Source organism: Brassica oleracea, chromosome C4 (genome assembly GCF_000695525.1).
Source record: "Brassica oleracea var. oleracea cultivar TO1000 chromosome C4, BOL, whole genome shotgun sequence".
Taxonomy (NCBI): Eukaryota; Viridiplantae; Streptophyta; class Magnoliopsida; order Brassicales; family Brassicaceae; genus Brassica; species Brassica oleracea.
In genome coordinates this window covers 52,332,447-52,358,144 of record NC_027751.1, presented here as the reverse complement: position 1 = coordinate 52,358,144, position 25,698 = coordinate 52,332,447, and the positions used below count along the sequence as shown (strand labels likewise).

Below are 25,698 nucleotides of genomic sequence, written 5' to 3'. Positions count from 1 at the left end.
ATATGTTTTAAATTATGATAAGAGGTTTTAATTTATTTATACAAGCTCAAAAATTAATTTATAAAATCTGTTTTTATATTTGGCATGTATTAAAATCATTAAAATAACTTCTCAATTAATATATAGTAGGATTTTGTAAGAGTTCACTTATGATCGACACGTAAGCAAAAATCACTAAAGTGACTTTTTAATAGTTATTATAATACTTTATATACAAATATAAGGCCATATACAATAAATATATTTCACAAAATAATTTATGGTAATTAAATATGTGATTTATATAATATATATAATGCTTCATAAAATCATTTTTAACAATCAAGTATTTCCAAACTATATAAAATATTCCAAAAGTTTCAGTATTATATACCTTCAAAAATTAAGTAATTTTATTAAAAATTGCATCATGAATATTATACATAACTAATTTTAGTACAATTATCGATACAAATATCAAAAAATATTTAAAATAGTCATATTTATCCCTTTTTAAACAATTATTCTTATAAAAATATTTAACAAAAACACATAATGATACAAACATATTTTAATTTGAAAAATTATAATAAATATATTGTTACAAAACATTCAAACCCGCGAAACCGCGGGCGTCCACCTAATATATTTCTAAAAGACCTTACTAGGCCTGGAGCATTCGCGTAGGGATTGGTTTAGTTGGGTAAGGATATTTCAGGTATCAGTTCGGTCTGGTTTGGATATTTCGAGTATCAAATAGTTCAGGTAAAAGACTAAAGGATCTATTTACTATTTAACCCATTTTTGGTTTTGGTAGTTTTGGGTTCGATTCAGTTCAGATAGTAAAACTAGGAACCAAAAAATATCTGAAAAAATTAGATTCTTATTTGGTTCCGATTCTGGTTTGGTTATTTTGGATAGTTCGGGTATTCGGATTAAATAAGATGATTCAGATAAAAATGTAAGATATTTTGGGTTATTTTAGATAAAAATATCTAGATACTTTCGGATAGTTCAATACTTTAAATAATTTAGATTTTTTTTCAAATGTTTGATTCTTTTAATAGATTATTAAATTATAAATATATTTTTTTTTTGTCAACATACATTTCATTAAGCCTTTTGGCTAAACATGAGTACAATATTTAATTAGACTTAAAGTCAACACGTGAACAATCTGAAAATAGAGCATACAATCTAACGAACACGTGTAAGCAGATCCCCATATGTTGGCATTACGTGGCTAGATAGTAGGACGCATGTTCGACACCTGTTGATTCCACCAACCTTGGCTCCACCACCGAATAGGAGTAGCTCGCCGGCGAAGCTCTCCATCAGAACCTCTGCAAGACTTCAAGTCAACTAAAGCTTGTACTCACTTGGAAGACGCCTTTCACTCAAGCCGAGACAAATTGATCAGAGGGACCTTGATTCACCGTTAATTAAACACATAGGAAGTTCAAGTCGGGATGAAAGGAGACTCTTTGTTGGACCGTTGTCAAACGCCAACTCTGCTGAATCTTCTTCATAGAGACTTAATAAATCCATCAAACTCACTCTTCTTCCAGTCCAAGATGCTTCACTTCGACGACATAGAACACGGCTGATATATCATGTGAAGTCTGATTCTTTTAGGAAGAGATAAAGTTGAAACGATGAAAAAAGATATCAGATCAATAGCCATCGGAATTGAAATGAAGATCAGTGAAAGGGATGATATGAAACCCGAACAGGTCGGTAAATCAAAAGTCGCCTTACGAAAGGGTAATCCGCTAACCGGAAGTTTATTTCGATCTAAAGATCGATTATATGATACAAAGGTAACAAAAAACAAAATAGAAACAGAGATGGCGACCGACGGCGAGATGCACGCCGGCCACCGGAACGATTTTCACTTTGAAAGAGCTAAATTATAAATATATATTTAGTTATGTTAGATGTATGTATAATTAATATTTTTATATATTCGATTATCCGTTCGGTTCTCGGTGCGGTGGTTTCGGTTATTTCGGATATTTCGGATATTTGAGATTTCGGATATGGAAATGTTGCAGATGTATTCTAAAATTTTGAGGAATCGGAAATACACAAGTAACATTGATTGGAAAGATGATTCTCAGTTTATATAAAACGATTATCATATACAGTATCCTGACTCCAGTAAACCAAAATTGCCTTTCTCCCTCATGCCTTTTTTTTTTTGTTGGTAATCAAACCCTCGTGCCTTTTATTACAAGCAAACTAGTATATGGAGAAATAAACAACATTCTTCCACAGAGGAAAACAGAACTGAGCAGTAGATGTTATAAACCTTCTCCTAAGTAACCGCTGCTGCCAGCAGAACTACCTATAGGCCCAGGCACATCACGAACAAGAAACTTCACCGTGTGTTTTCCCATACCAACTAATATCTCCACACACTCTTGGAGATCAGAATCTGTAACCAGCATCACCCGTTCCTCTTCATCGTCAAAGTACTTGAGCTGAAACAACCCATCTTGCAGTCTAAAGCGCTTCCCAACTTCTTTGTAGAGCTGTAGACACCCAACAGATGGATCGAACTTGAAACGTATAGTGTCTTCTCTATAAGTAGCCTTTACAATGAGTGTTCGAAATCCACTCTCACTGCTATTGCCTTTGTGTGTTCTCATTTGGTTCCTATCGTCCATTGAAGGAGATGAGCTTCTGAGCATAACTGCTCCTGAGCCATTTGATGAGTCTGACATGGACCGTTAGGCTGGATAATATCGCCACTGCATCTGATTGTTGTATCCATGCCACTAGCATTAACCTCCATGTTAGATCCTGCACAAACAGAAAATTGCTTAAGATTGTAGTCTTCTCCACCTAACCTTTATGATATAGAGATGAAACTTACCGTTATCTATTGCGTGCTTGTCACGCAGATACTCATCCTTCTTGTAATACATCACGTTTGATGTCCATTCGCGCAATCCAAAGATGAAGACTCTGCCAGGATAAGAACACTGATTTGGTTTGGAAGCAAAAGTTAATTTCCTTGAGACCTCACGGTACTGAGAGAGCCTCGGGTCAACCAGATAGGCTTGGCCACATGTACTGAGCATGTACTGGTCTCCTGTCTTGATAGGTGTCCAGACTTGAGCTAAAATGCCCTCTCCTGAACCTGACAACTGCACAAACAAGCTTAATGCCTTTAGCATCTTCTCGTCTAATGAGTGGCTCAAAGACCTGGGGATAGTACAGTTCAGTACACTGCGTCGTTTACCACTTAGCTCATTGATATCTAATGAATGGTGAGGACTCCGAGAGCTCATTTCTTGACCATAGTAAGAGCTTGACCAAGTAGAATCCCTCGGCGCAGCTGCATGAGATGAAGTGATAGTAACTCCAAAGGGCGTAGGGGGAGAGGCTGATAGACCATATTGGGCGACCAAGGTATCAGTCGAAGAAGGGCTGTCACACCACGTGGGGAAAGAGTCGAAGGTGGAAGAGTAGTTAAACCATCCATATGTTCTTGATAACCAAAGGTTAAACTCCATCTAGATATGTTACAAAATTTAAACAATCTTATTGTTGAATATTCAACAGTTGAAACTACGTCGGATGGTCTAATGTGTTTACAAAACCGGAATTTTCAACATTATCGATGCAATACTTTTAATTAATTCGGTGAGTGAGTCTCTCTACTTGTGGGACTGAAAGTTATTGTCATTCCTCTATACCAACCAACATATGATGTATCTCTCTGTTAGGTTCATTTTGTGTGTTTCATTTCATCCATTAGATTTTTTTTTGTGTGTTCAACCCAAAGAATGTGTTATGTCAACGGAACAAAATCTATTAAATCACTTGTTCACACGCCACAGTTATGTTTTGTTTATGATCGTCGATTGACAGTAAATTAATCGAGTAGTCAATCACATTCAGATATCTTACACATGGATGCTGAATTAAAGATTTTAAACACAAGTAGATAGTTTCTTTGCATCGGGTTCTTGTGACTTATGCAAAGTTGTGAAGAAGTTAAATAATTATTATATTCGCATATAACACGATACCAACCATATAATAATGTGATCAAACCATGTGAGACTTAAGGTACTTCCTGCTCTTTTTTTCACATATTCATTATTACTTGGGCGATTTTCATTTTTATTATCATACAAAGCATGACACATGCAGGACTAATCATTATGACTTGGACCACCTACACATGAAGGATTGTCGCTGCAGAAGTCGCATAAACACTTATAGTTATCGGCGCCCTCTCCCGAATAGCAAATTCCACCTTTAGCTTTGTTTTTTAAACGGCATTTCCAATAACAAACCTGAATTGCCTGACCGAAACAGGAATCCGAGGTAAATCCACCGACGAATTGTTTCAAGCACGGCTCTGCTTCTATCTCTGGAACTTCTGCTCATTATATATTGTATTAGATAAATACATGAGAAAATATAAATCAACATGAGAAATACTTTCTGGATCATTTTAATTATATGAAACACAATTTCTCTTAACAAATATATGTGAATGCATACGGAGTTAATTGATTACCAAAGATGACCAAGAGTATGATAAGTACGGCGAAGAAAGAAAGTGATTTCGTAGCCATGGCCAACTTCTCTGTTTATATTTCTCCTCTCTACTCTCTATTTTACTTTTGAGTTAAGGTATGTGTTAATCAACTTGTACTATGCTATTTATCTTTAAATCTTTGGTTTTAGGAGTGTCATATCACCTGAATTATTCTCATCCAATCATTTAGCTATATAAGAAAAACTAAATCTCTGGTTTTATAGGATGTCACATCATCTGAAATATTCTCATCCAATTATTTAGCCACATCATCACGGATGTTAGGCTGATGAACTTTGAACCATCCAAATCCATCAAAATTGTCAGCCCATTTTTCAGAGGTTTTGTGTTTTTTTTGGCCCACACCTGATTCTAATACTACCTCACCAGAGCAGATCGAAACTAAATATTTGTATGAGACACAAATAAATGATATAACAAAAAGTGAACATAATCATAAATAAAATTACATATATGCAAATTTTATTTAGAAAAATTAAAATTATTTTAAATTCTGAATCTTTAAAATAATTAATAAAAACTATTTTTATTATTGTGTAGATTTCTTTAATATAAAATGATTTTTAACCGACATACATAATAAGAAAATAGCTTCATATAAAATATGATTCAAAAACATTTCATAAATCAGATCCAAATTATATAATTAACTTGATTTACTAAAAATATTAATTTATTTGATTCTCAAATAACATATTGACAAAAATAAGAGATAAATAAATGTGTATTGAAAATCTAAAATGTAACAAGTAGATCGAGTAGTCAATCGCAGTCAGATATCTAGACCTAGATGCTAAATTAAAGATTTTAAACACAAGTAAATATTTTCTTTGCATCGGGTTCTCATGGCTTATGCAAAGTTGTGAAGAAGTTAAATAAAACGATACCAACCATATAATGTTGATCAAACCATGTGGGCCTTAAGGTACTTCCGGCTCTTTTTCACATATTTATTATTAATTGGACGACTTTCATTTTGATGATCATACAAACCATGACACATGCAGGATTATTCAAATACCACCTAGATCTGACAGAAGTACTCGCTGCAGAAGTTGCATAAGCACTTAAAGCTTTCGGTACGCTGTTCGTCTTCTCCCTCTCCTGCCACATAGCAAATCCCACCTTTAGCTCCGTTGTTTTCACGGCATTTTGTATGACAAAGCTGAATTTCCAGAACGGAACAGTTGCTTAAGGGAAATTCACCAACGTATTCTCTCATGCACAGCTGAGCTTCTATCTCCGGCACCTCTGCTCAGTATATATTATATTAGATAAATACACGAGAAAATAGAAATCAACTAGCGAAATACTTTCTGGATCATTTTAATAATACTAAACACAATTTTTCGTAACAAATATCTGTGAAAATATATGGAGATAGTTAATTACCAAATATGACCAAAAAGAGTATGAAAAATACGGCGAAGAAAGAAAGTGACTTCGTATCCATGGCTAACTTCTCTGTCTATATTTCTTCTCTCAATTCTCTGTTTTACTTTTGAGTTAAGGTATGTGTTAATCAATTTGTATTATGTTATTTATCTTTAAATTTTTGGTTTTTTAAAGATGTCACATCACCTGAAATATTCTCATCCAATCATTTAGCTATATAAAAGAAACTAAATCTTTGGTTTTATAGAAGTGTCACATCACCTGAAATATTTTCATCCAATCATTTAACCACGTCATCACGGATGTTAACCTGATGGACCTTGAACCATCCAGATCAAAATAGCCAACCCATTTCCAAAAGTTTATGGTTTTTTTTGCTCACCCCTAATTCTATTACTAGCTAGTATCTTCACTGTAAACTTAGTCACCTTGAATCATCTCATGGCCGAATTTGTTTGTCTCTCCAACTCCTCCTGCGTAATGCTTCTGATGGAATTTCAATGCTCCTCAATAAACCATCAAATCATGACGCCCTGTAACTCTCCACATCCCTCATCTCACAAATAGATGCCTCTTCAAGAAACCATAAATCATTCTGATGAAATGCATCCCACCTCTCTACGTTCCCTCTTCAGCTATATATATATACCTCAATCCAACAATCTCTTGCTCAGATCCTTAAATCCATTCTTAACACTATGGCACATCAAACGGACAAGTGACACAGTCTATTTCCCTTGCAGAGGGCTTTCTCTTTTTGCTTTTTGTTAAGTTCTTGAAAAGAGACTAAACAGGTGATTACATAGTAATTTGGAAAAGAAACATCTAACTTTTATTCTCTGATATATACAAAGTTATTACTCTCTCTCTCTCTTCAAAATGATACATGTTTTAGTTTTATCACACCAACTAATAAAACACTAGATTAAGATTCGTTTTTGCGCAAAATGAACATTATGCATACGAATTCTTTTTACATATTATTATTTATTTTGTGTTCGTTTAGGTATTATGAAATAATAAATATATTAAATAATTGAGAAGTGAATAACTAATATGTATATAGTCAAATTCGAGTGAGTACATAAATCAAAACAATACCTCTTGTTTATTTATAATAATATTTTGGTAAATAAATTAAAAAATTATTTTATTTATTTATATGATATATAATTAAATTTAAATGATATTGATATAGATATATAATATATTTTAATATGAATATTCATTAATTGAAGCTTCCTATTTTATTAACATTTGTATATTTACTATAACAAAATTTAAACATTGACCACAAAATTTTCAATTTGAGATTTTTAATAGTTTTAGAAATTTATAATCGTTTTTAAAAATTCAATGCAAATTTTGAAAATCAAAATATTAAGGACTCAATACTTTTTAGTGCCACATATTTATGTATTTTTATATGGTGTATAGTTTATTTTAAATGATGTTGAAATAGATACATATATTTTTAATCTGAATATCTATTAAATGAGACTTTATTTTCGTATGATTTTATAATCATTTGTATGTTGTTATAACAAAAAAAAGTTAAATTATTGATCAAAAAAAATTTAGTGTGAGACTTTTAAATGTTTTAGTAATTTAATGTCATTTAAAAAAATCTAAATACAACATATAAAAAACTAATTTTTATTATATGATTAATGTGATTCTTTATTTTATTAAGAATATAAAATTAAACAAAAAGAGGAAAGATACAATAATTGTTATCAAATCCTTATTATTCAAAATCATTAATTGTTATGTATATGTTAATCACATTAGCTAATTTTGTAACTTTTGTTTAAAGAAAAAATATAGAATATTCTTTTGTACACTACTAATAATTTGATAGTTAGTTTAGTAAAAAATATAATATATGTTTAAAGGGCCAAACTTATTAGTCTAAATTTTATCATCATAGTGATGACACGTGAGTACCTCAAATGTTGCAGTCATTATCAATTAATATATAAAGCATATTAAATTTTAATATTTAATGCATAATTTTTGTATTGTTTATTTTCATAATTTTAAACCAATAAAAATTAGACCAACTCAATTAATTTTCTTGAAATTTATAATCAGTGTTATTATTTGTTAACAATACATTTTATATATATATATATATATATATATACTTTTTTTTGAAACAATTTTTTTTTCTAATTTTTTTTGGAACCGATGGAATATCATATACAATATCAATATCATGATCCACTAATACCAAAATTACCTTTCCCACTCATGCCTTTTTTACAAGCAAATTAATATACCGAGAACTAAACAACATTCTTTCGTTGACAAAAAAACAACAACATTCTTTCACAGGAGAAGACATAACTGAGCAGTAGGTGTTATAAACCTTCTCCTAGGTAACCATTGCTACCAGCAGAACTACCTATACGCGCAGGCAAATCACGAACAAGAAACTTCACCGTCTGTTTTTGCATACCAACTAACATCTCCAAACACTCTTGGAGATCAGAATCTGTAACCAGCATCACCCATTCCTCTTCGTCGTCAAAGTACTTGAGCTGAAACAACCCTTCTTGCAGTCTAAAGCGTTTCCCAACTTCTTTGTAGAGCTGTAGACACCCAACTGATGGATCGAACTTGAAACGTGTTGTGTCTTCTCTGTAAGTGGCCTTTACAGTGAGCGTTGCTGATCCACTCTCGCTGCTATTGCTTTTGTGTGCTCTCATTTGGTTCCTATGGTCCATAGAAGGAGATGAGCTTCTAAGCATAACTGCTCCTGAGCCATTTGATGAATCTGACGTGGACCGGTTAGGTTCGATAATATTGCCACTTGCAATTGCCTGAGAGCTGCCATTGAAGCCAGACTGTTCAGCCTTCAAAGCACATTGCTGATCACAAGCATTAACCTCCATGAATGATCCTGCACAAACAGAAAGTGGCTTAAGATTGTAGTCTTATCCATCTAAGGTTTATGGTTATAGAGATGATTCTCACCGTTTGTGATGATATCATCTTCTAACTTAATTGTATTGTCGACTGATTCAGGTTTCAAGAGCTCACATGATGCATTGTTACCATTAGAAGAGCAAACTGAAACAAACTCTCCAGTTGCTGAGTCAAACCTCAGTCCTCCTTCTATACCATGGACAGAGTCAAGCACTATTTGTATTTTCCTTAATGACCTGTTCACTTTATTAATCTTGCGAGATGGCCACCTCATGATCCCATGTTGTCTGCATATCCGCTTTAATGTAGTGGGACAAACTGCAACATTAGATCCAAGTCAAAATTTAGAAAGGTCTGGTAATGGAAAATGCATCAGAGAATGAGAAAATGTGAAAATCTCACCACCAATGCGTCTTGCAGCATCCTTAAGACTCCCAGAGAAATGTTGTTGGAGAACTCTTAAGCTGACATTCTTCTCTATGGTGCCTTTCTTCCTCTCTGCTGTTCTACCTTTGCTCATATCCTATGGAAAAAAAAGAAGATCAGTGTTCATTCTCTATAGAATAACTAAATTGCATACATCAACATACCTGCTCACAAGTGCCTTGAGATCCTGTACTATCTTTATCAGAGGACTTTTCAGAAAATATGCTTGTGGTAGAGTTAGTTTCCCCCACAACATCTGAAACAGTTCTCAGAGTTCGACAAACTCTCTGCAAAGTAACCTCAAGGCTGTCTAATAAAAGTTGTTGTTCCAAGCTTCCTTTCAAACTTAAAGGCAAGAAAAGTTCAAGAATGTAATCATCTTCACCAGTGTAAGTGCTCCTCAGCTTTATAGCAACCGCAGCATTCAAACCGTGCTTTCTGGCGTGATGGACAAGAGGGTATTCACTGATGTCATACGACTTCACATCAGAAGAAAAGGACGGTTGGTTGGATACAAAAGCTTTGCCAACGATACCTTCCTTTTCTCTTAGAGGATGATCCAAACACGCGTGGACAAAGCCTTCCATCTCCATATCATTCACATTACAAGCTGTCTCCTCTACGCAAAGAACACCTGAGTTTGGGATCCAGGTCAGAGCTAAAGGCAACTTGTGTCCATGACATAGTGCTCGCAGAACATCTTGTATTTCAGCTAAGGCGTCTCTTTGATTACTTGAAAGGTACTGTAAAGGAGAATACCATTAGACTGAGGCATAGAAGAATAACGAGAAATAGTGGGTTCTACATAGCTAGGGCTGAGATTTTGAACCGATACAAACCCGCCTAACCAACACCGAACCAAAAAATCCGGTTAGTTTGGTTAGGAGTTCGGTTCGATTCAGTAGATTTATTTAAAAAAGTTTGATTTTCGGTTCGGTATGGCAATCGGTTACTTCGGCTTTTTTTCAAAAAAAAATTATAACCAAACAATACGAAAAATCCAAACCGAACTAACCGAATTAACCAAATTTAAACTGAACTAGCCGAAATTGACCGAACTTATCTTCCAAAATTAATAAAATCATACCAAAATATAACTAAAATCAAAACCTTTGGTAGGATTTTCAAAAACCGAACTAACCGAACTTTATTTAGGATCAATATGGTAAGAGTTATGTTGAACTAACCGGAAACCGAATTACCCAAACCCCCGCAGGCCTATACATGGCTAAGCTTTTGTCTGGTTCAGATGTTACCTGAGGGCGAGGGACCACTGATGTCCTTAAGTCTACAGCCTGAAGAAGAAAAAGAAAGTATACAATAAGTTTTCAACATATTTAGTACAAAACAAGGAATCAGTAACTGCATTGTGTAACCTTTCAACCACAACAAACTGTCTTCAGAGCTGCCCTTGGGAAGCTTTGGCAGAGGGGACTCAGGCTGTTCTTAAGCCAACAAAGATTCTCAGACCCTAAATCAAGTTTGCATAAGCCAATAGAAATAAAAGAGAGGGGCAGAGATAGAGAGAAAGAGAATCCACCTGGAGAGCACGGCAAACAGAGTCCATCTCGACATCAAAATTGAGCTTTTCATCAGATGTGACAACCTCCATGACAGCACAACAAGATGTCCCAGATGCTTCAAGGACAGGTATGGCAATGGAGCCACAGACTTCGTTATCTATTGCGTGCTTCACACGCAGATACTCGTCCTTCTTGTAATACATCACGTTTGATGTCCATTCGCGCACTCCAGAGATGAAGACTCTCCCGGGGAGACCAGGATAAGAACATTGATTTGGTTTGGAAGCGAACGTGAATTTCCTTGAGACCTCACGGTACTGAGAGAGCCTCGGGTCAAGCAGATAGGCTTGACCGCATGTGCTGAGCATGTACTGGTCTCCTGTCTTGACAGGAGTCCAGACTTGTGCTAAAACGCCGTCTCCTGAACCTGAGAACTGCATAAACAAGCTTAGTGCTTTAAGCATCTTCTCATCTAATGAGTGGCTCAAAGACCTGGGGATAGTACAGTTCAGTACACTGCGTCGTTTACCACTTATCTCATCGATATCTAATGAGTGATGATGACTCCTAGAGCTCATTTCTTGACCATACTGGGAGAACAACATGTCAGTGTCAAAAGGGATATTGCACCACGTGGGGAAAGAGTTGAAATTCACAAGCTCAGAGGTGGGAGAGGAGCTGAGCATGTCATCAGAGATGAAACTCCAAACACCAGAACCAATGGTTAAACCATCCATATGCTCTTGATAGCCAAACCCATTTTCTCTGGAAGCAAAAGGGTGTGCCATCTCGTTGATGATTAACAAGTGTTGATTTTGATACGAACTGATTGAGATCAAAGACAGGATCTTTGATTACAAAAAGGAGATGCTTGAAAGTTGAAACCTCCACCAGTATCCTACAACAAAGAAGACGTCACAAAATCAAATTCACTAATTGACTTCGAAGAAGACAAAACTAACCGCAGCAGACAACATTTTTTAAACTCAAAAGTCCAAAACATTAACAACCGCAAACTCACAGAACGTTACAAAGAGTAAGTTAAAGAGACCAAAGTTGAGAGTTTCAGACAGACCATAGACAATTCAAAAACAGAGACGACAACTACACGAATGGTGTTCCCGGAGAGAAAACAGAGTAAAGTTTAAAAAGTTGAGCTTTATGCTAAAAGTAGAAAGAGGCGTACACACTTGAGTTCTCTTGAGAAGAAGCTACGTGAGCTGAGTGAAATAAGAGGCAGATTCTATTAAATCTAAAGTCGTAAGCTTTGCAAGGAAGGAGAGAAAGTCTACTCAGACAGGGAATCTAATCGGTTTTTCTCTCTGAAACTTTTGTGCTTGCGTATGCAATAAAAAAGATGCGTGTTTTGATTAAGGATGATGATGTTTTTATAGGAATCATTGAGAGGTCTCTATGCGGTTTCGGTTTTTTTCAGTTATAATATTCTCGGTTTAACTTTGTTAGTTGGTTTGGTTAATTTGGTTCGGTTGTTTTAGATAGTTTATTTTTCCGAAAACAAAATAATCAAAAATCGAACCGCACAAAAAGACTAAAATATTTTCAAAAGCTTCCGAAGTAAACGAAATTTAAGATAAAAAATGAACCGAAAACCAAAATTTTTGGTTCAGTTTGGTTTAGCTGATTTTGTTCGGTTCAAATTCGAAAGGTTAGGTATTATATCATATGAGGTGCACAAAAAAAAAAGGTATCATATCATATTTTTGGTGTACTTTTTGGTTGATAACTATGGATATTTGGGTAATCTCTAAAAAATTTAATACAAATAAGTATTTTAGTTTTTAATGCAACCATATAAACGGAAATTTAGTTTACAGCAGAGATCAAATCAAAATCGACGAATTTACCAATTACTCCAAATTTTACTTTTTATTACTTAGCTAACATCACTTAGTTATATTAGTGCTACTGTATGTTTCACCAAACAAATTTTACTATTGATAAATAGATATATAACAAATATATAATCACAAAATTGCAGCAATAACTTATAAAAAAAATCACATATAAATAGAAATGTAAAAATTATCACAAAATATCCGCTTTTCAAGTGTAGTTCACTAATATATGTTTTAAAAATGAAAAAAAAAACTATCTCCATTTCATAATATATGATGTTTTAGTTTAGTGCACAAAGATTGAAAAATTTATTTTTCTCTAAAAATCACTTAAGAATATAATTTTAAAATTATTCAACCAATTATAAAAAAAAACTGTAAAATTTAATTGGTTGAACAATTTCCAATAAAATTGAAGTTAATCTTAAAACATCAGAACATCTTATATTTTGAAAAACCATAAATTTTCTACTATATCATTTAATTTGAAATGGAAAGAGTATTAAAATGTAAAAAGCTATGATGTATTAGCCCTCATGATTAGAGATGAATATATTAATTTATTACCAGTCTTTATAGCAATGACAAATCGAGGTGGCACATGTATTCACATCTCATCCAATGTGGAAAGCTATTGATGAACACATTACCCATTTGTTAATCCCTAATCAAAAATAAATTATCATTTTTTTAATCTTAAACCATTATTGCATGTTAATATATGTGTTTTAAGCACTTTTTATTATTATGATGACGTCACGAATGACTATTTCTCCTCTTACATATTATATTCTATGTATATTATAAAGATGACGAAAGCTTGATAATTGATATTATGCGGAGAATCATGACTGTTTCCGTTAGATTCTTTTCAGGATTTCTATTGTATATTTCAATATTCTTTAAGCGTGGAATCAACAATTTACCGCTATGTTTTTATATCTTGCACGACTTTGCTTGTCTCCTGTTTGTTGTATTTGATATTTTATGTTCTTTTCAATCTTTTAATTATGTATATATGACGTACGTGAGAATAAAATATCTTATATAAAATGACACCAGCCTATAGAACTGCACTAGACGACCAAAACATCTTGATACACGAATCTGGTATGTAATTATAATGATGAATATATTTAATCCACTAGGCATCACAAAGGATTATACAATTCTAATTTAATCAAGGCCAATAATATATTTTTTTATCAACCAACACACAAATTCTAAAGGGAGGAGAGTTCAAATGTTACTGTGTTTTTGTAAGTAAAGTCAAAGCTGTAAGTTGGTCGCTTTCTATAATAAAAATATAAGTTTTTGTGCTTGCGTATGCAATAAAATGTTGCGTTTTGAATCAAGGCCAATAATATTTTTTTTTTCAGAAACTATGGTCGCTTTATTTTACACAGTGTTAATATATGTTTCAGAAAACAAACCTTATTATTGATTAATAAACATAACAAACATTACAATGGAATCACAAAAATTGCAAATAACTTATAAAAACAATCACATACACAAATAGAAATGTAAAAAGATAAAATGTTTTAGCCAATATGATTAGAGATTATTAATTTAATTAATTTATTTAAAAAAGAATATATTAATTTATTAGCAATCTTTTTAGCTATGACAAACAGAGGTGCCACAGATACTCACATCCCTTATTCTAAAACGCGGCCGCCTTGCCCGTTTAATCGGCGTTTAAACGCTATTCAGTAAGGAGCCATGGCGATTTGGTCCAATTCGCTTAAAAACTCGGTTCCTTAGCAAAAAAATATCTTTTTTAGAAATTGTAGGGTCATAATCTTGTGATTCGGCAAAAATCTGGCATAATCAGGTCAAAAATCATTGAAAACGGTTGAAAATAGAGGAATAACAGAGGTAGAACGCGGCACTTAGGGTTTCTGGTTCGACAGGCGAGAGGAAGAAGACAGGAACATTTTAGTAATTTATGTTCATTAAAGAAAAAAAGTAAAAAAACAGCAAAAAAAAACATCATCCTCACTCGAACCCAAGTTATGTCACTGAAATTTAGGTACACAAACCGCTAGGCAACGCTAAATAATTGGTAAACGTATACATATAATTATATATATAACAATAACACACAAAACTAATCCCCGATTAATCTCTGATTTTTTCACAATTCGCTATGCCCAACCTAAGCGTATGTGCAGCGCCTAGCGAGTTTCCGAACAGCGCTCACATCCAATCAAATGTGGAAAGCTATTGATGAACACGTTACCCACTTGTTAATCCCTAACTTATAAGAATAAATTATCATTTTCTTAATCTTATTTTGGTTTTAAGTGAACACAAAGATCCAAGTATTGAGCCCTCTTTATATGATTTGCTTGGCCTTGAACCATTATTGCATGTTAATATATGTGTTAAGCATAATTTATTCTTCTCATGCTGATATGAAGAATTAATGACTTTTACAACCTCTCCTCTTACATATATTATTCTCCGTATGTTGTAAAGATGACAAAAGCTTGATATCATGCAGAGAATTATGACCGTTCCAGTTAGATTCTTCATTCGATCGAGATGCGAATTTGTGTTTCAAGATTCTTTAAAGCGTGGAATCTTCAACGATATACAGCTATGACTATATCTTGCACGTCTTTGTATGTCTCCTTATTTGTTGTATTTGATATTTTGTGTTCTTTTCAGTATCATAAGTATATATGACGATGACGTGATGCTAAAATATTTATCTTTATTTCCAGCAGCCTATTTCTAAATTATTATATAAGATGAAAAAAGTAAAAACTATAGAACTGCACTAGATGACTAGATACATCTGGAATACATGAATCTAATGCGTAATTACTGATTAACATATTTAATCCACTAGGCATTCGCAAAGTAAGTTTTAGATTAAACAACTTTAATTTCAACAAGTAGCATAATATATTAAACGTTCTTTTGTTTTGGCCAACCAAACTATAAAGTTCTTATAGGTCGCAAAGAAGAAGAATTCAAATGTTACTGTGTGTTTGCAAGTAATGTTAAAGATGTGAGCTGGTCGCTTTAAAATATCAGATGAATTAGCCAATCATTCTTTTCTTCTGTCTAGAAATTACTATTTACTGATAACATAATGTTATTGTACTTTAAATCTTCACACTGGTTGTTAGAAAACAAAAGACTTATTGGAGCAGTACGTAGCAATATAATGGTTATAATCTTAATTAGTTGCTCGTCTAGCAGCAAGACTTTAACTTGTTATTTACCAACTAATCAAAGGAACCATTATGTTACTTTATCAAATAAAATAGCAATTGTGACTATATAACAGTTTTTTTTTTTGCCAAAAACTATAGAACAGTTAGATTGCAGTTCAATACTCTAAAACAAGGGGTAAAACAAGTGTGTGACTATAAAAAAATTATTAGTGGTGAACAATAAAAACAATCTCTCAGCAAAAAGAAAAGAAAAGAAAATAAAATAATAAGTAGGAGAGAGATTGTAAAAAAGTCAGATCGTTTCGTTTTCAAAAAATAAAAAAAGTCAGACTCGTTTCTCCATATAAAAGCTTTGGAATATTGGTTCAATTATACTTGCAAAAATGAAATTAATTATATCACTTAGTGCTATTAAAATACCTGTAAAAACTAGTCTAGAAACTATGTGTGAGAAACTGTGCTCTAACTGTTTAGAGTTTAGACTTTAGACCCAATCACTTAATTACAGTAAGTTTTCATTTGTGCCTGTGTGTAATCAAGTCTCCTAAACAAAACCCACGGTGAAATACATACATCTAAGAGCATATAACATGATTATTAGAGATTCTTAAAATAGAGTTCTTAACGAAATATAAGAGATTTAAGAGTCGGTTCTTAATTTTTTTTTAGTTAAAAGTTAAGAGACATGTCATTATATTTCGTTAATAACCTCATCTTAAAAACCATGTTATATATCTATCCAGCGTCCAATACTTAAAAATCATGGAAACCCAACAAGGATCCGGAAGGCCCAAATTGTATTTTCTCAAAAGAGTACTAAAAAGAAAACTCCAAACTTAAATATCGTTATAATAATATTCGTCTTATATACTGTAATCACAATCTAATCACGTTGCAAACACTCAAGATCTGATTCATCTTAAACATGGACTTAATATCAATGGTAATGATCTCAACTAATTGCATGAGAGATACTGTATGCCACCAACTTCTCGATCGGTCCTATATAAGGCAATAATAATTATTTTGTACACTTTGGTTTATTTTTAAGATCATTGTTTATTAAATTCTTCGCCTTTTAGTAATTAAGCCCTGCTAAAAAAAAGTAATAAAGCCTAAATAAAAGGAAGTATAATAAATAAATAAAAAATTCAGAGAGACGAGAAGAAGAAGAAGAGAAAAAAAAAAGGAACAAACTTTACGTCACCCATGAAAAAATGGAGATCGGAGAAGATCATCCTCCATGACCATTGACCCCCTTCAGGTTCTCCTCTCATCTCTCTCTCTCTGCATCAAACGTATGCGTCTCAGCAAGAAATGTATGTAAAGTCTCAGTTTTTAACAGCTTAGATTGTTAACGAAAGAGGCAATTCAATTCAATCGTATTTGATACGAACGAAAGTTTGTTAATTTCGATAAATCTGGATTCCTGAAAATGTGAAATCTGATCACAAGTAGAGAGAGATCTGATCTGATTGGTTTTGGGTTTGCAGAGGAGTTGTAATGTGTTCTGGTGGAGAGGGGAAGCAATGGAGCTGTGGGAAAGCAGGAGTGGTGAGTTTGCAGAAAGTTGGATCTTTGGTTCGAGATTTGAGCGAGCCTTGTCTCTCTCAATCACACATTCAGGTTGTTATTATCACTGTAAAGCTCTCTCTTTTTTTTTTTTTTTATCATCATCATCTTCTCTTTAAATAATGTTATGTACAATCACATTGAGGGCTTTGTAATGGTGCACAGATCGGCAAAATGCTTAAGCCAGAGAAGTGGCAAGCGTCTTTTGATAGTGAAGGAAGAGTTTCTGGTTTCCAAAAGGCACTCAAGTTAATCATTTTAGGGGTATGCTTTCCTTTTTTTTTTTTTGCTGAAGAGATTTGATTGTTCTTTCGATACACTGCTCTCATTGTTCTGAAAATCGGTCTAGACGCCCGCTTAGACGGCAAATCGGATCTAAACAAAATGATTTAATAGAAAAATTGGTATAGGTGTTAAAAAAAAATTGGTCTAGACGCCCATATAATCTAATAATCCAATGTAATAGAAAAGTTGTGGAAGTTTGTTTTGAAGTTTATTTGATTATAAATGCAAATAAAAAACAGATTCACCTGATGTAACAGAAGTTTTGGTTGAATAAATTTTACATTCATTCAAAAAAAAAAAAAAAACCAATGTAATACGCCTAATTGCCGCCTAGCGATTTTTTGAACGTTGACTGCTCTGATGTTTGAGGTTGTTTCATTATTAGGGAATTGATCCGTCTATTAGAGCTGAGGTTTGGGAGTTTCTACTTGGCTGTTATTCGCTGAGCAGCACCTCTGAGCACCGTAACCAACTCAGGGCTGCTCGAAGGTGAAGACTGTATAGTGTTGTATCACCGCTTAGAGTGTGAGAGATTAAGTGTTGTTTGAATGTTCATATAGGAAACGGTACAATGACTTGCTCAAGCAATGCCAGACGATGCATTCAAGCGTGGGAACTGGTTCGCTTGCCTATGTTGTGGGGTCTAAAGTCATGGATATGCGGAAATCTTATAGAGATGAGGCAGTAAAGGTTGCTACTACAGATGAAAACAGAGAAGAAGCTTCTGTAGACGATAATAATGATAATGCTAATGCAGAGAGTCATCACAGTGATTGGAGTAGTAATAATGGTGGTGCTGATACATCTCATGTACACAGAAGGGGGAGTTCTAGTGAGTCTGTTGATTTAGCAAGCGGAAGAGAGAGTCCCGAGAGCGTAGTGTACAACACTTCCTCTTTCGTATCTGCTTCTAGTCCGTATGGCTTTCCTTCCCCTGACGGTTACTTTGACTTCCCCTCGCTGCCGGTTACAGATTTGTTTGGGAGGAATAGTTTAGATCAGATAGAGGTTTCTACTCCAGACAAGGATGCTTCATTGCACAGGGAGCTAAGAACTGCTAATGCTGACTTAGTTAGAGAACAACAAAGATCCACTTCAGAGATAGAAGAGGTGCGTCCGGATTCTGTTGATGGATTGAGAATATCAGATGTGGCATCAGTGAAGGAGTCTCCCTCTCGTGTTGGGAATGTCACAGAAGAAGGAGTGTCTGAATGGCTTTGGACGTTGCATCGAATAGGTAGAGAACTTGCAGAGATCTTCTTCCTTTTTTTTTTCTGTCCGAGCTTGTATCTTTTCATAGTTTAACGTTCTCGTTTCCTCAGTTGTTGATGTGGTGAGGACGGATGGCCACCTTGAGTTCTACGAGGATCCAGGGAATCTAGGAAGAATGTCGGATATACTTGCCGTTTATGCTTGGGTTGATCCTGCAACTGGTTATTGCCAAGGTTCAATATATCTCTTAAATTGAAACATGAGAGAGTTACATTGGTTTAGGATACTAACTCTGTGATTACAACTCTGTTGATAGGAATGAGTGATTTAGTCTCTCCTTTCGTGGTTCTTTTTGAAGACAACGCTGATGCCTTTTGGTGCTTTGAAATGCTCATAAGAAGAACGGTAAAACCAATGTTTTTTTTTCTTTTTGGCCTTTGTTTGAACTATGGACTTATGCTTTTGCTATGTTATTATTTGTGCAGCGAGCGAATTTCCAAATGGAGGGACCAACAGGAGTGATGGATCAGTTGCAATCACTGTGGCACATACTGCAACTCACAGATAAAGATATATTCTCTCACTTGACGCGTATTGGTGCTGAGAGTCTTCACTTTGCCTTCCGTATGCTTTTAGTCCTGTTCCGGCGAGAGTTGTCTTTCAATGAAGCTCTCAGAATGTGGGAGGTTTGTGGTTCTTCTGTTTAGTCTCTCTATCTCTAGCGACATTGTCCTAACCGTTTTGCCTTTGGATGTAGATGATGTGGGCAGCTGATTATGACGAATCTGTTGCTGAAACTCTGGAGAATGATTGCTTGGAGCCTCTGGTGATTCAGCTTCCAAGTAAATCCAAAGCTGAGGTGAGTGAAGAAACTATATATGATAGTATAAAGAGGGAGCCACCAGCAACTTCAAAGAGCGGGCCAATTTCAAAGAGCAGCGGTTTGTTGTCTATGAGCGGTTTGCTGCCGAAGAGCGGTCCCTTGCCAAAGACCACTGGTCCACTCTCTGAGGAGAGTGGGATGAAGTCATCATCGTCCTCCGCATATCACTTCTGTGGTTTGACAAGAAGTCTCTGGTCAAGGAACGATAGAACAACAACAACACATGCCCCTTGTGTAGTCTCTTCCATCAGGAAAGGGGATGATGCTCTTCCTGTCTTTTGCGTGGCGGCGATTTTGATTATGAATCGGCATAAGATCATGAAAGAGACTCGCTCCATTGATGACATGATACAGGTTAGAAAGTTTATTTCATCAGTTGATGAGATGCATACTGATTCAGAAGATATGTTGCAGATTTTCAATGATAAGGTTCTTGTGTTTAGCGTGAGAAGATGCATACGCACAGCCATTAAACTTCGCAGGAGATACGTGTACAAGGTTAGTTATGCTTAACTAAGTAACTTTATGGTTCTGTATTATTCTATTTAACTGTTTGGCGTTTGTTAGAGTCAGGTAATCAAGACCAAGAGCCACACTCAGTCTCAGAATCAAGACCAGGTTCAAATCCAGCATCAAACTCATATGGAGAGCAAGAAGCTGGAAGAGACTCAAAGCCAGAGGCAAACACAAAGTTTACATCATACTTCTGCCACTCAGAATGGTGACTAGTCAGATTCTACTTACTATAGTATAATAAAGATTAAACAAAAAGGAAGAAGAAGCTTACACAAGCAGGTCATCTTTGATAGCGAGTTCCAAAGAAGGGGTTTCTGTTTGAAGATTAGTGCTTTGGAGGTAACCCATTTTCTATTTTCATCTTGAGAATATGTTCGTGCAGAAGTGTTTGCAGACAATCTTACAGAAGCTATACAAAATTTTAATGGCCACTAAAGCCTCTGCTTTTGTTGTGTATGTAATAGAAGGTAGGAGGAAGGAACTAGCAAGAGACTGAGAAGCTTGTGACATTGAATCGCTTGGTATTAGACAAACTGAGAGTCTTAAGACTCATAACCAAGAGGTTAGACAAATAAAAAATCTTATTTTGCAAGAACAGTTTTGATTGCAAAACCTTTATACTTAATGTGAATATCAGAAAATTTTATACTTATTAGAAAGTCACACAACAAGAATCATATCTTCTTTCAGCTATAGAGAATCACAATGTAATAAATAACAACAAAAATCTATATATCTGAAACATGATCTTTTCAATCTTTTCTTTCATGTTGTTACCTGTTTGTACTATTCTTCTTGCAATCACAAAGATCAGAGAGGGAGAGAGATTTGTGTTTAGTTTCTACGCCTGCAATCTCTTCGTATCTCGCCTTCATTCTTAGTTAACACATTTATAGACCCCATCTTGCTCATTGAAAGAGCAAATGATTTCCTAAAATCCTCAAAACTCTCTGAGAACTCCTCAGAGATTTGCTTGGTGTCATCGTTGTAAAGCAGTTGTTGATCTACTTCGAGAACAGATTTGTTTGATAGAACCCTGGAGTAGAACGAGCTTGTGAAGCTGTGGTTTGAGCCTGAGTCCGGGTTTAGGTACACTAGCGGATCGGTCTGGCCTTTCTTCGTTCTTGGTGGACATTTATTTGCCATCTCGGAGAGGAAAGACTTGTTCATAGTGGGACTTGGTTTACCTGTCTTGTTGAAGTTGTAGAGACGGTCGACGATGTGGCTGCAGTGTGTTCTCCCCATTGAATGTGATCCTGGTTTAGGAGGTTTAATTCAGTTAAACCGATTCGAACTAAACCAAAACTATAGTAAAAAGTAAAAACTCTATGAATTAAAATTTGACAAATTAATAATTTTCTTCGTTTATGAATTAAGCAAGTTCAAAATATGGCAAATCATTAAAATGATAAGATAATAAATTTTAGATAATTTTATTTAAATAAATGATCTCACTAAAATCATAATTAGTAATTTATATATACATTTTATATAAGTACAAAAAAATATTATATTGTTTATTTTATATTTATAGTGAAATTATTTTTATATTCATAATAGAAATTTAGAAAATCAACTTTCACATTTAAAATTTATGAAACATTTCATATAAACTAAATAATATAAGAAAAATAATATAAAATTTGATTTTATAAAATTGGATTGTTGTATATACAACAAAACAAACTATTTTCTTATTTTATGAAAAAGGAATTTTTTATAAATTAGAAACTCTATAATTAATAAAAAATAGCTTCAATATTATTAATTTATAGAGTTGTTATTGTACAACAAACTGATTAGGTCTCCTTTACTCTATATACAAACAAACCTTAATTGAAATGACTGAAAAGGCAACTACTGACCTAAAAGTGTAGCCATGTCAAGAACATTCAAGCCTCTGGATTTGAAGTAAGCCATGGATGCATCCCATGAGATGGACGGTGATGGTAGGTCCACGGTTTGCTTATCAGACGTCAAGCCATCTCTCCTGCCTGTGAACACAGGATAAGATGGTGCACCTGCCTGTAGGAAACCATTTCCCCATACATGTCAGCTGGTCAGTATATATAGAAAGAGAGATTGAAATGGAAGTAAGATGTAACCATATGAACAGCATCTCGAGTTGCGAGGTTAAGAATGTCAGCGCAAGAGACAACACCAGGACATCTTTGTTCCAACACTTTCTTGATTTTGTCTATGATCACGAACGCTCCAAGTCCTGTGTTTTGCGGTGCCTTTCTCTCTGAGTTTGGACCTTCTAGAAGAACCGATGCATCGCATCCCTATCATTACAGTGTCACACACATAAACATTCATTTGTCAAATCTTTAAATGGTATAAGACAAGAATAAAAGAGAAGAAAAACGTACGGTGACAAAGCAATCTGAGTAGAGGAGACGAAGGAGCTTAGGAGCAATGGTTGTATCATTCCTGTAAAGCTTCTCAACTTGATGCCTCACAAAGTTCTCAGCATTCTCGCAAGTGTTATAAACTTTGTAGTAATGCCATGTCAGTTTCTGCATGGTCGGCCCCATCACGGACGCCTCAGCCGTTCCCGGGAAGAGGCTGATGGCTCCTAACACCAGCACCGAGAGGATGAGCTTAATCATAGCCATTTATCTCGCGGTGAAGGCTGTTGAGTGTTATGGAGAAGACAAAATAGGTGTGATGTTGAGTACTAGTGAGGGGTTTATATATACAAGGAAGTTTGATATATAGATTGTGAAGGTGCCATCTCTGACTAGGAATTGAGACAGCTTTATTTACTAAATGATATTTAAAAATTAATTAAGCAACAAGTTTTGCAAGCATAATAATCGGATCTTTGTTGAGTTTGTGTTAAGTACCGTGCAAGGTAAGTTGCCAGCCCGTAATGTCGTCTACCCCATTTAATTTCTATGCCGACGTTTTGAATATTTGTGGAGAAATAATTTGCATGAAAATTACTTATGATAAAAATATGAAATTATCACATAAAGATAGTCTACGTTTTGATATCTATGTACCAAAACATCTCTTTCTATGATATTTATACATATGCGCAAATTAAGATGAAATAACAAATGGTATGCCAAAATTATTAGGATACTAAAAGGCCGGGAAATTATCAGATCGGTTGGGTTAAAACTTTGATTGAGGTTTTAAGAGTTGATGGTTTGTGTATGAAGATTTTATGTGACATGCATGTAAGAAGCAAAGGTCAAAAGAGAAAATAAGAAGACCCTCCTAACACGACTGGAGTTTTGGATTTTTAAAATATGTACTCTTTCTTTTTCTTTTTCTTTTTCTTTTTCTTTTGAAACTTACTCCTATTTCCTTAAAACTACATAAAATTGTATGTGTGATACCTTAAAATATTAATCAAGTGTGTGTATACTACACTTGTATAAATTTTACGTTATGGTCATCAGATAGTGAAGCAACGTGTTATCATGTGATCTTAACTCGGATTGTGCGCGTTGTTTGATTTCCCATGCAGAAATATGAGATCCCATTTCTCGTGTGTTCTTATTTATTATGTAGAATACTGTTTCAAACATGTATATATATGATCTTAAAGAAAGGAATTAATATATAAGTGGTGACTAAAAAAACAAGGACTGATCATGTTGTCATGTCGATAGGATACTTTTCGTGGTGACATTAGCCAAAAGCTTTTCGTTTGAAACTTGACCCCTTTTCTTGTAATGCTGTTATCACAGTACGGTCTGTTTGTCAATGTTCTGTGAAATAAAAACGATTATGATGAAAACTTTTTCTGATTCAAATTCATGATATGTAGTAATTAGTATAGTCATCTATAGTTATGGTTTTTCTTTTTACAGTCCATTTGTGAATGGACACAATCAATTCATATTTGTTTTCGTTTTTACAAAAAGAAAAAGTAAACATATTTAATTTAATCATTTTACACTCGAACGTGAAAGATATACAATAATAACAATACATAATGTTTGTTCCCTTTAAATCTATGTACGCAACACACAATTTGATTTTTTTTTATATGGATTGCGACCTTTTTCTTATACATATGACATATTTGTCAAACCTAATTGTACTACATATGCTTTCATCCAAATTAACTTATTATACTTTTCTTTTCTTTTATACACAGTGGACTAAAGGTTTAATTTTATTTTTTTTTTCCTTTTATTTTAGCAGCAGTTTTAATTTATTTATTTTCTCTTATTTTAAGTTAACATTTCGCGAGTATCACTAGCATTTCTGATTTTCTTTTGCAGTTCATTGGATTTCTTGAGCATTATACTTCATGGTCTAGAAGAATTGGACCACATCTGAACATTTTTTGTAGCTGTAATATTTTAGAGAAAAATTTATGTATTATTTCTTTTTTTTATCTATAACTTAGAGTATCTCCAAAATAGAGTTGATTGGAATTTACTTCAACAATATTCCATCTGGAATAATTAGTAAAATTAGAATAAATCGTATGACTACTACATTTTTGCAGAAATTCTATTTTTAATTCTGAAGTAGGTTAATAAAAAACTTTTTTTTTTCTTTTCTCATAAGCAACTTTATAAATTTAGAGTGAAAAATGGAATAAGTCTTTAGATACTCTTACTTTAGTTAACGTTAACGTTTCTTCCTGTGGAATAATTTATTTAGTAAGTAATGATCCTAAATCCTAATGAATTTTTGTAGTTAATCTTGTTTCTCTTCCAAAGAGAAACATAAGCGACCTCAAGTAAAAATTTGGGTATGCAAATAGTAAAAACGAAAATGAAAGATTATATATATATATATATATATATATATATATCATCACAATACTAAAAGCAGCATATACTCAATGGTGAGACTACCACATCCTCAAATTAATTAATCCAATAAGAATGCTCTATTTTTCCATGTCATACCTGCTTTAGTCGAGGCATGATTTTCCCGAGACTATTCATTCTGAGCTTCTATAATTCGTAGTAGTCCCAATTAAATCAGCCCAACTCGCATCTTCCACTTTACCATCGTCGTTACCGATTCTGCAAATAGCCGTTTCTTTGAGTTATTACTCTCAATCATTCAATCCAGTTCTCTACTCCTGAGCCACGCTATCATTTCACCTCCTTTCGTTATTCCTCTTATATAAATCCTTTTGTAGAGAATATGTTCTTTAATCCTCATAAAATTTTGGTTCTTTCTGTACCCATAGAAGCCATGGCCTCAAATCGAAACGGATCAAAATCAGCTGTCGTCTTGAATCAGTGCGCACCATAACTTCTCTCTTCCACTACCTCCATATATAGTCGGCTGACATACGTCGCGGAGCAACGTCACCAGTGAAGCTATTCAATTGTGGGATTTCAAAGATTTTATATGGTTAAAAGAT

The 25,698-nt window shown here is 34.1% G+C and overlaps 3 protein-coding genes across 4 annotated transcripts; 1 reads left to right on the top strand and 2 right to left on the bottom strand.

Annotated features, from left to right (window-relative positions):
• Positions 1–8,181: 8,181 nt before the first annotated feature.
• Positions 8,182–12,169, bottom strand: LOC106337542 (protein NLP8). Its single transcript, XM_013776649.1, has 7 exons — positions 12,024–12,169; positions 10,851–11,731; positions 10,567–10,605; positions 9,475–10,053; positions 9,287–9,407; positions 8,933–9,202; positions 8,182–8,858 (listed from the first exon to the last, which is right to left on the bottom strand). Exons 2-7 carry the CDS (start codon positions 11,619–11,621, stop codon positions 8,317–8,319), a joined length of 2,322 nt encoding a protein of 773 aa, XP_013632103.1. The 5' UTR covers positions 11,622–11,731; positions 12,024–12,169; the 3' UTR covers positions 8,182–8,316.
• Positions 12,170–17,036: 4,867 nt separating this feature from the next.
• LOC106337108 (small G protein signaling modulator 1) lies at positions 17,037–20,604 on the top strand. 2 transcript variants are annotated; one of them, XM_013776149.1, is made up of 11 exons: positions 17,037–17,144; positions 17,374–17,506; positions 17,618–17,716; positions 18,123–18,226; positions 18,298–18,974; positions 19,060–19,182; positions 19,266–19,354; positions 19,435–19,635; positions 19,707–20,186; positions 20,247–20,330; positions 20,406–20,604. In XM_013776149.1, exons 2-11 carry the CDS (start codon positions 17,384–17,386, stop codon positions 20,559–20,561), a joined length of 2,136 nt encoding a protein of 711 aa, XP_013631603.1. In that variant the 5' UTR covers positions 17,037–17,144; positions 17,374–17,383; the 3' UTR covers positions 20,562–20,604. The 2 variants fall into 2 exon arrangements, with proteins under 2 accessions (XP_013631603.1, XP_013631602.1); XM_013776148.1 differs by having other exon boundaries at positions 20,400–20,604.
• A 578-nt stretch (positions 20,605–21,182) lies between these two features.
• On the bottom strand, positions 21,183–22,966 carry LOC106341514 (probable peroxidase 26). The gene is made up of 4 exons (XM_013780270.1): positions 22,721–22,966; positions 22,454–22,633; positions 22,214–22,373; positions 21,183–21,604 (listed from the first exon to the last, which is right to left on the bottom strand). Exons 1-4 carry the CDS (start codon positions 22,964–22,966, stop codon positions 21,183–21,185), a joined length of 1,008 nt encoding a protein of 335 aa, XP_013635724.1.
• Between the last annotated feature and the right edge of the window lie 2,732 nt (positions 22,967–25,698).

Coding starts and splice junctions, on each gene's coding strand:
- LOC106337542 (XM_013776649.1), bottom strand. CDS start 11,621: ATGGCACACCCTTTTGCTTCCAGAGAAAATGGGTTTGGCTATCAAGAG. Junction 10,054..10,566: donor CAGTGGTCCCTCGCCCTCAG/GTAACATCTGAA, acceptor TCTCCTTTACAG/TACCTTTCAAGTAATCAAAG. Junction 9,408..9,474: donor CTCAAGGCACTTGTGAGCAG/GTATGTTGATGT, acceptor TTTTTTCCATAG/GATATGAGCAAAGGTAGAAC.
- LOC106337108 (XM_013776148.1), top strand. CDS start 17,384: ATGTGTTCTGGTGGAGAGGGGAAGCAATGGAGCTGTGGGAAAGCAGGA. Junction 17,717..18,122: donor TCAAGTTAATCATTTTAGGG/GTATGCTTTCCT, acceptor TTTCATTATTAG/GGAATTGATCCGTCTATTAG. Junction 20,331..20,399: donor GCAGGAGATACGTGTACAAG/GTTAGTTATGCT, acceptor GGCGTTTGTTAG/AGTCAGGTAATCAAGACCAA.
- LOC106341514 (XM_013780270.1), bottom strand. CDS start 22,966: ATGGCTATGATTAAGCTCATCCTCTCGGTGCTGGTGTTAGGAGCCATC. Junction 22,374..22,453: donor CTCGAGATGCTGTTCATATG/GTTACATCTTAC, acceptor GGTTTCCTACAG/GCAGGTGCACCATCTTATCC. Junction 21,605..22,213: donor TGACATGGCTACACTTTTAG/GTCAGTAGTTGC, acceptor CTCCTAAACCAG/GATCACATTCAATGGGGAGA.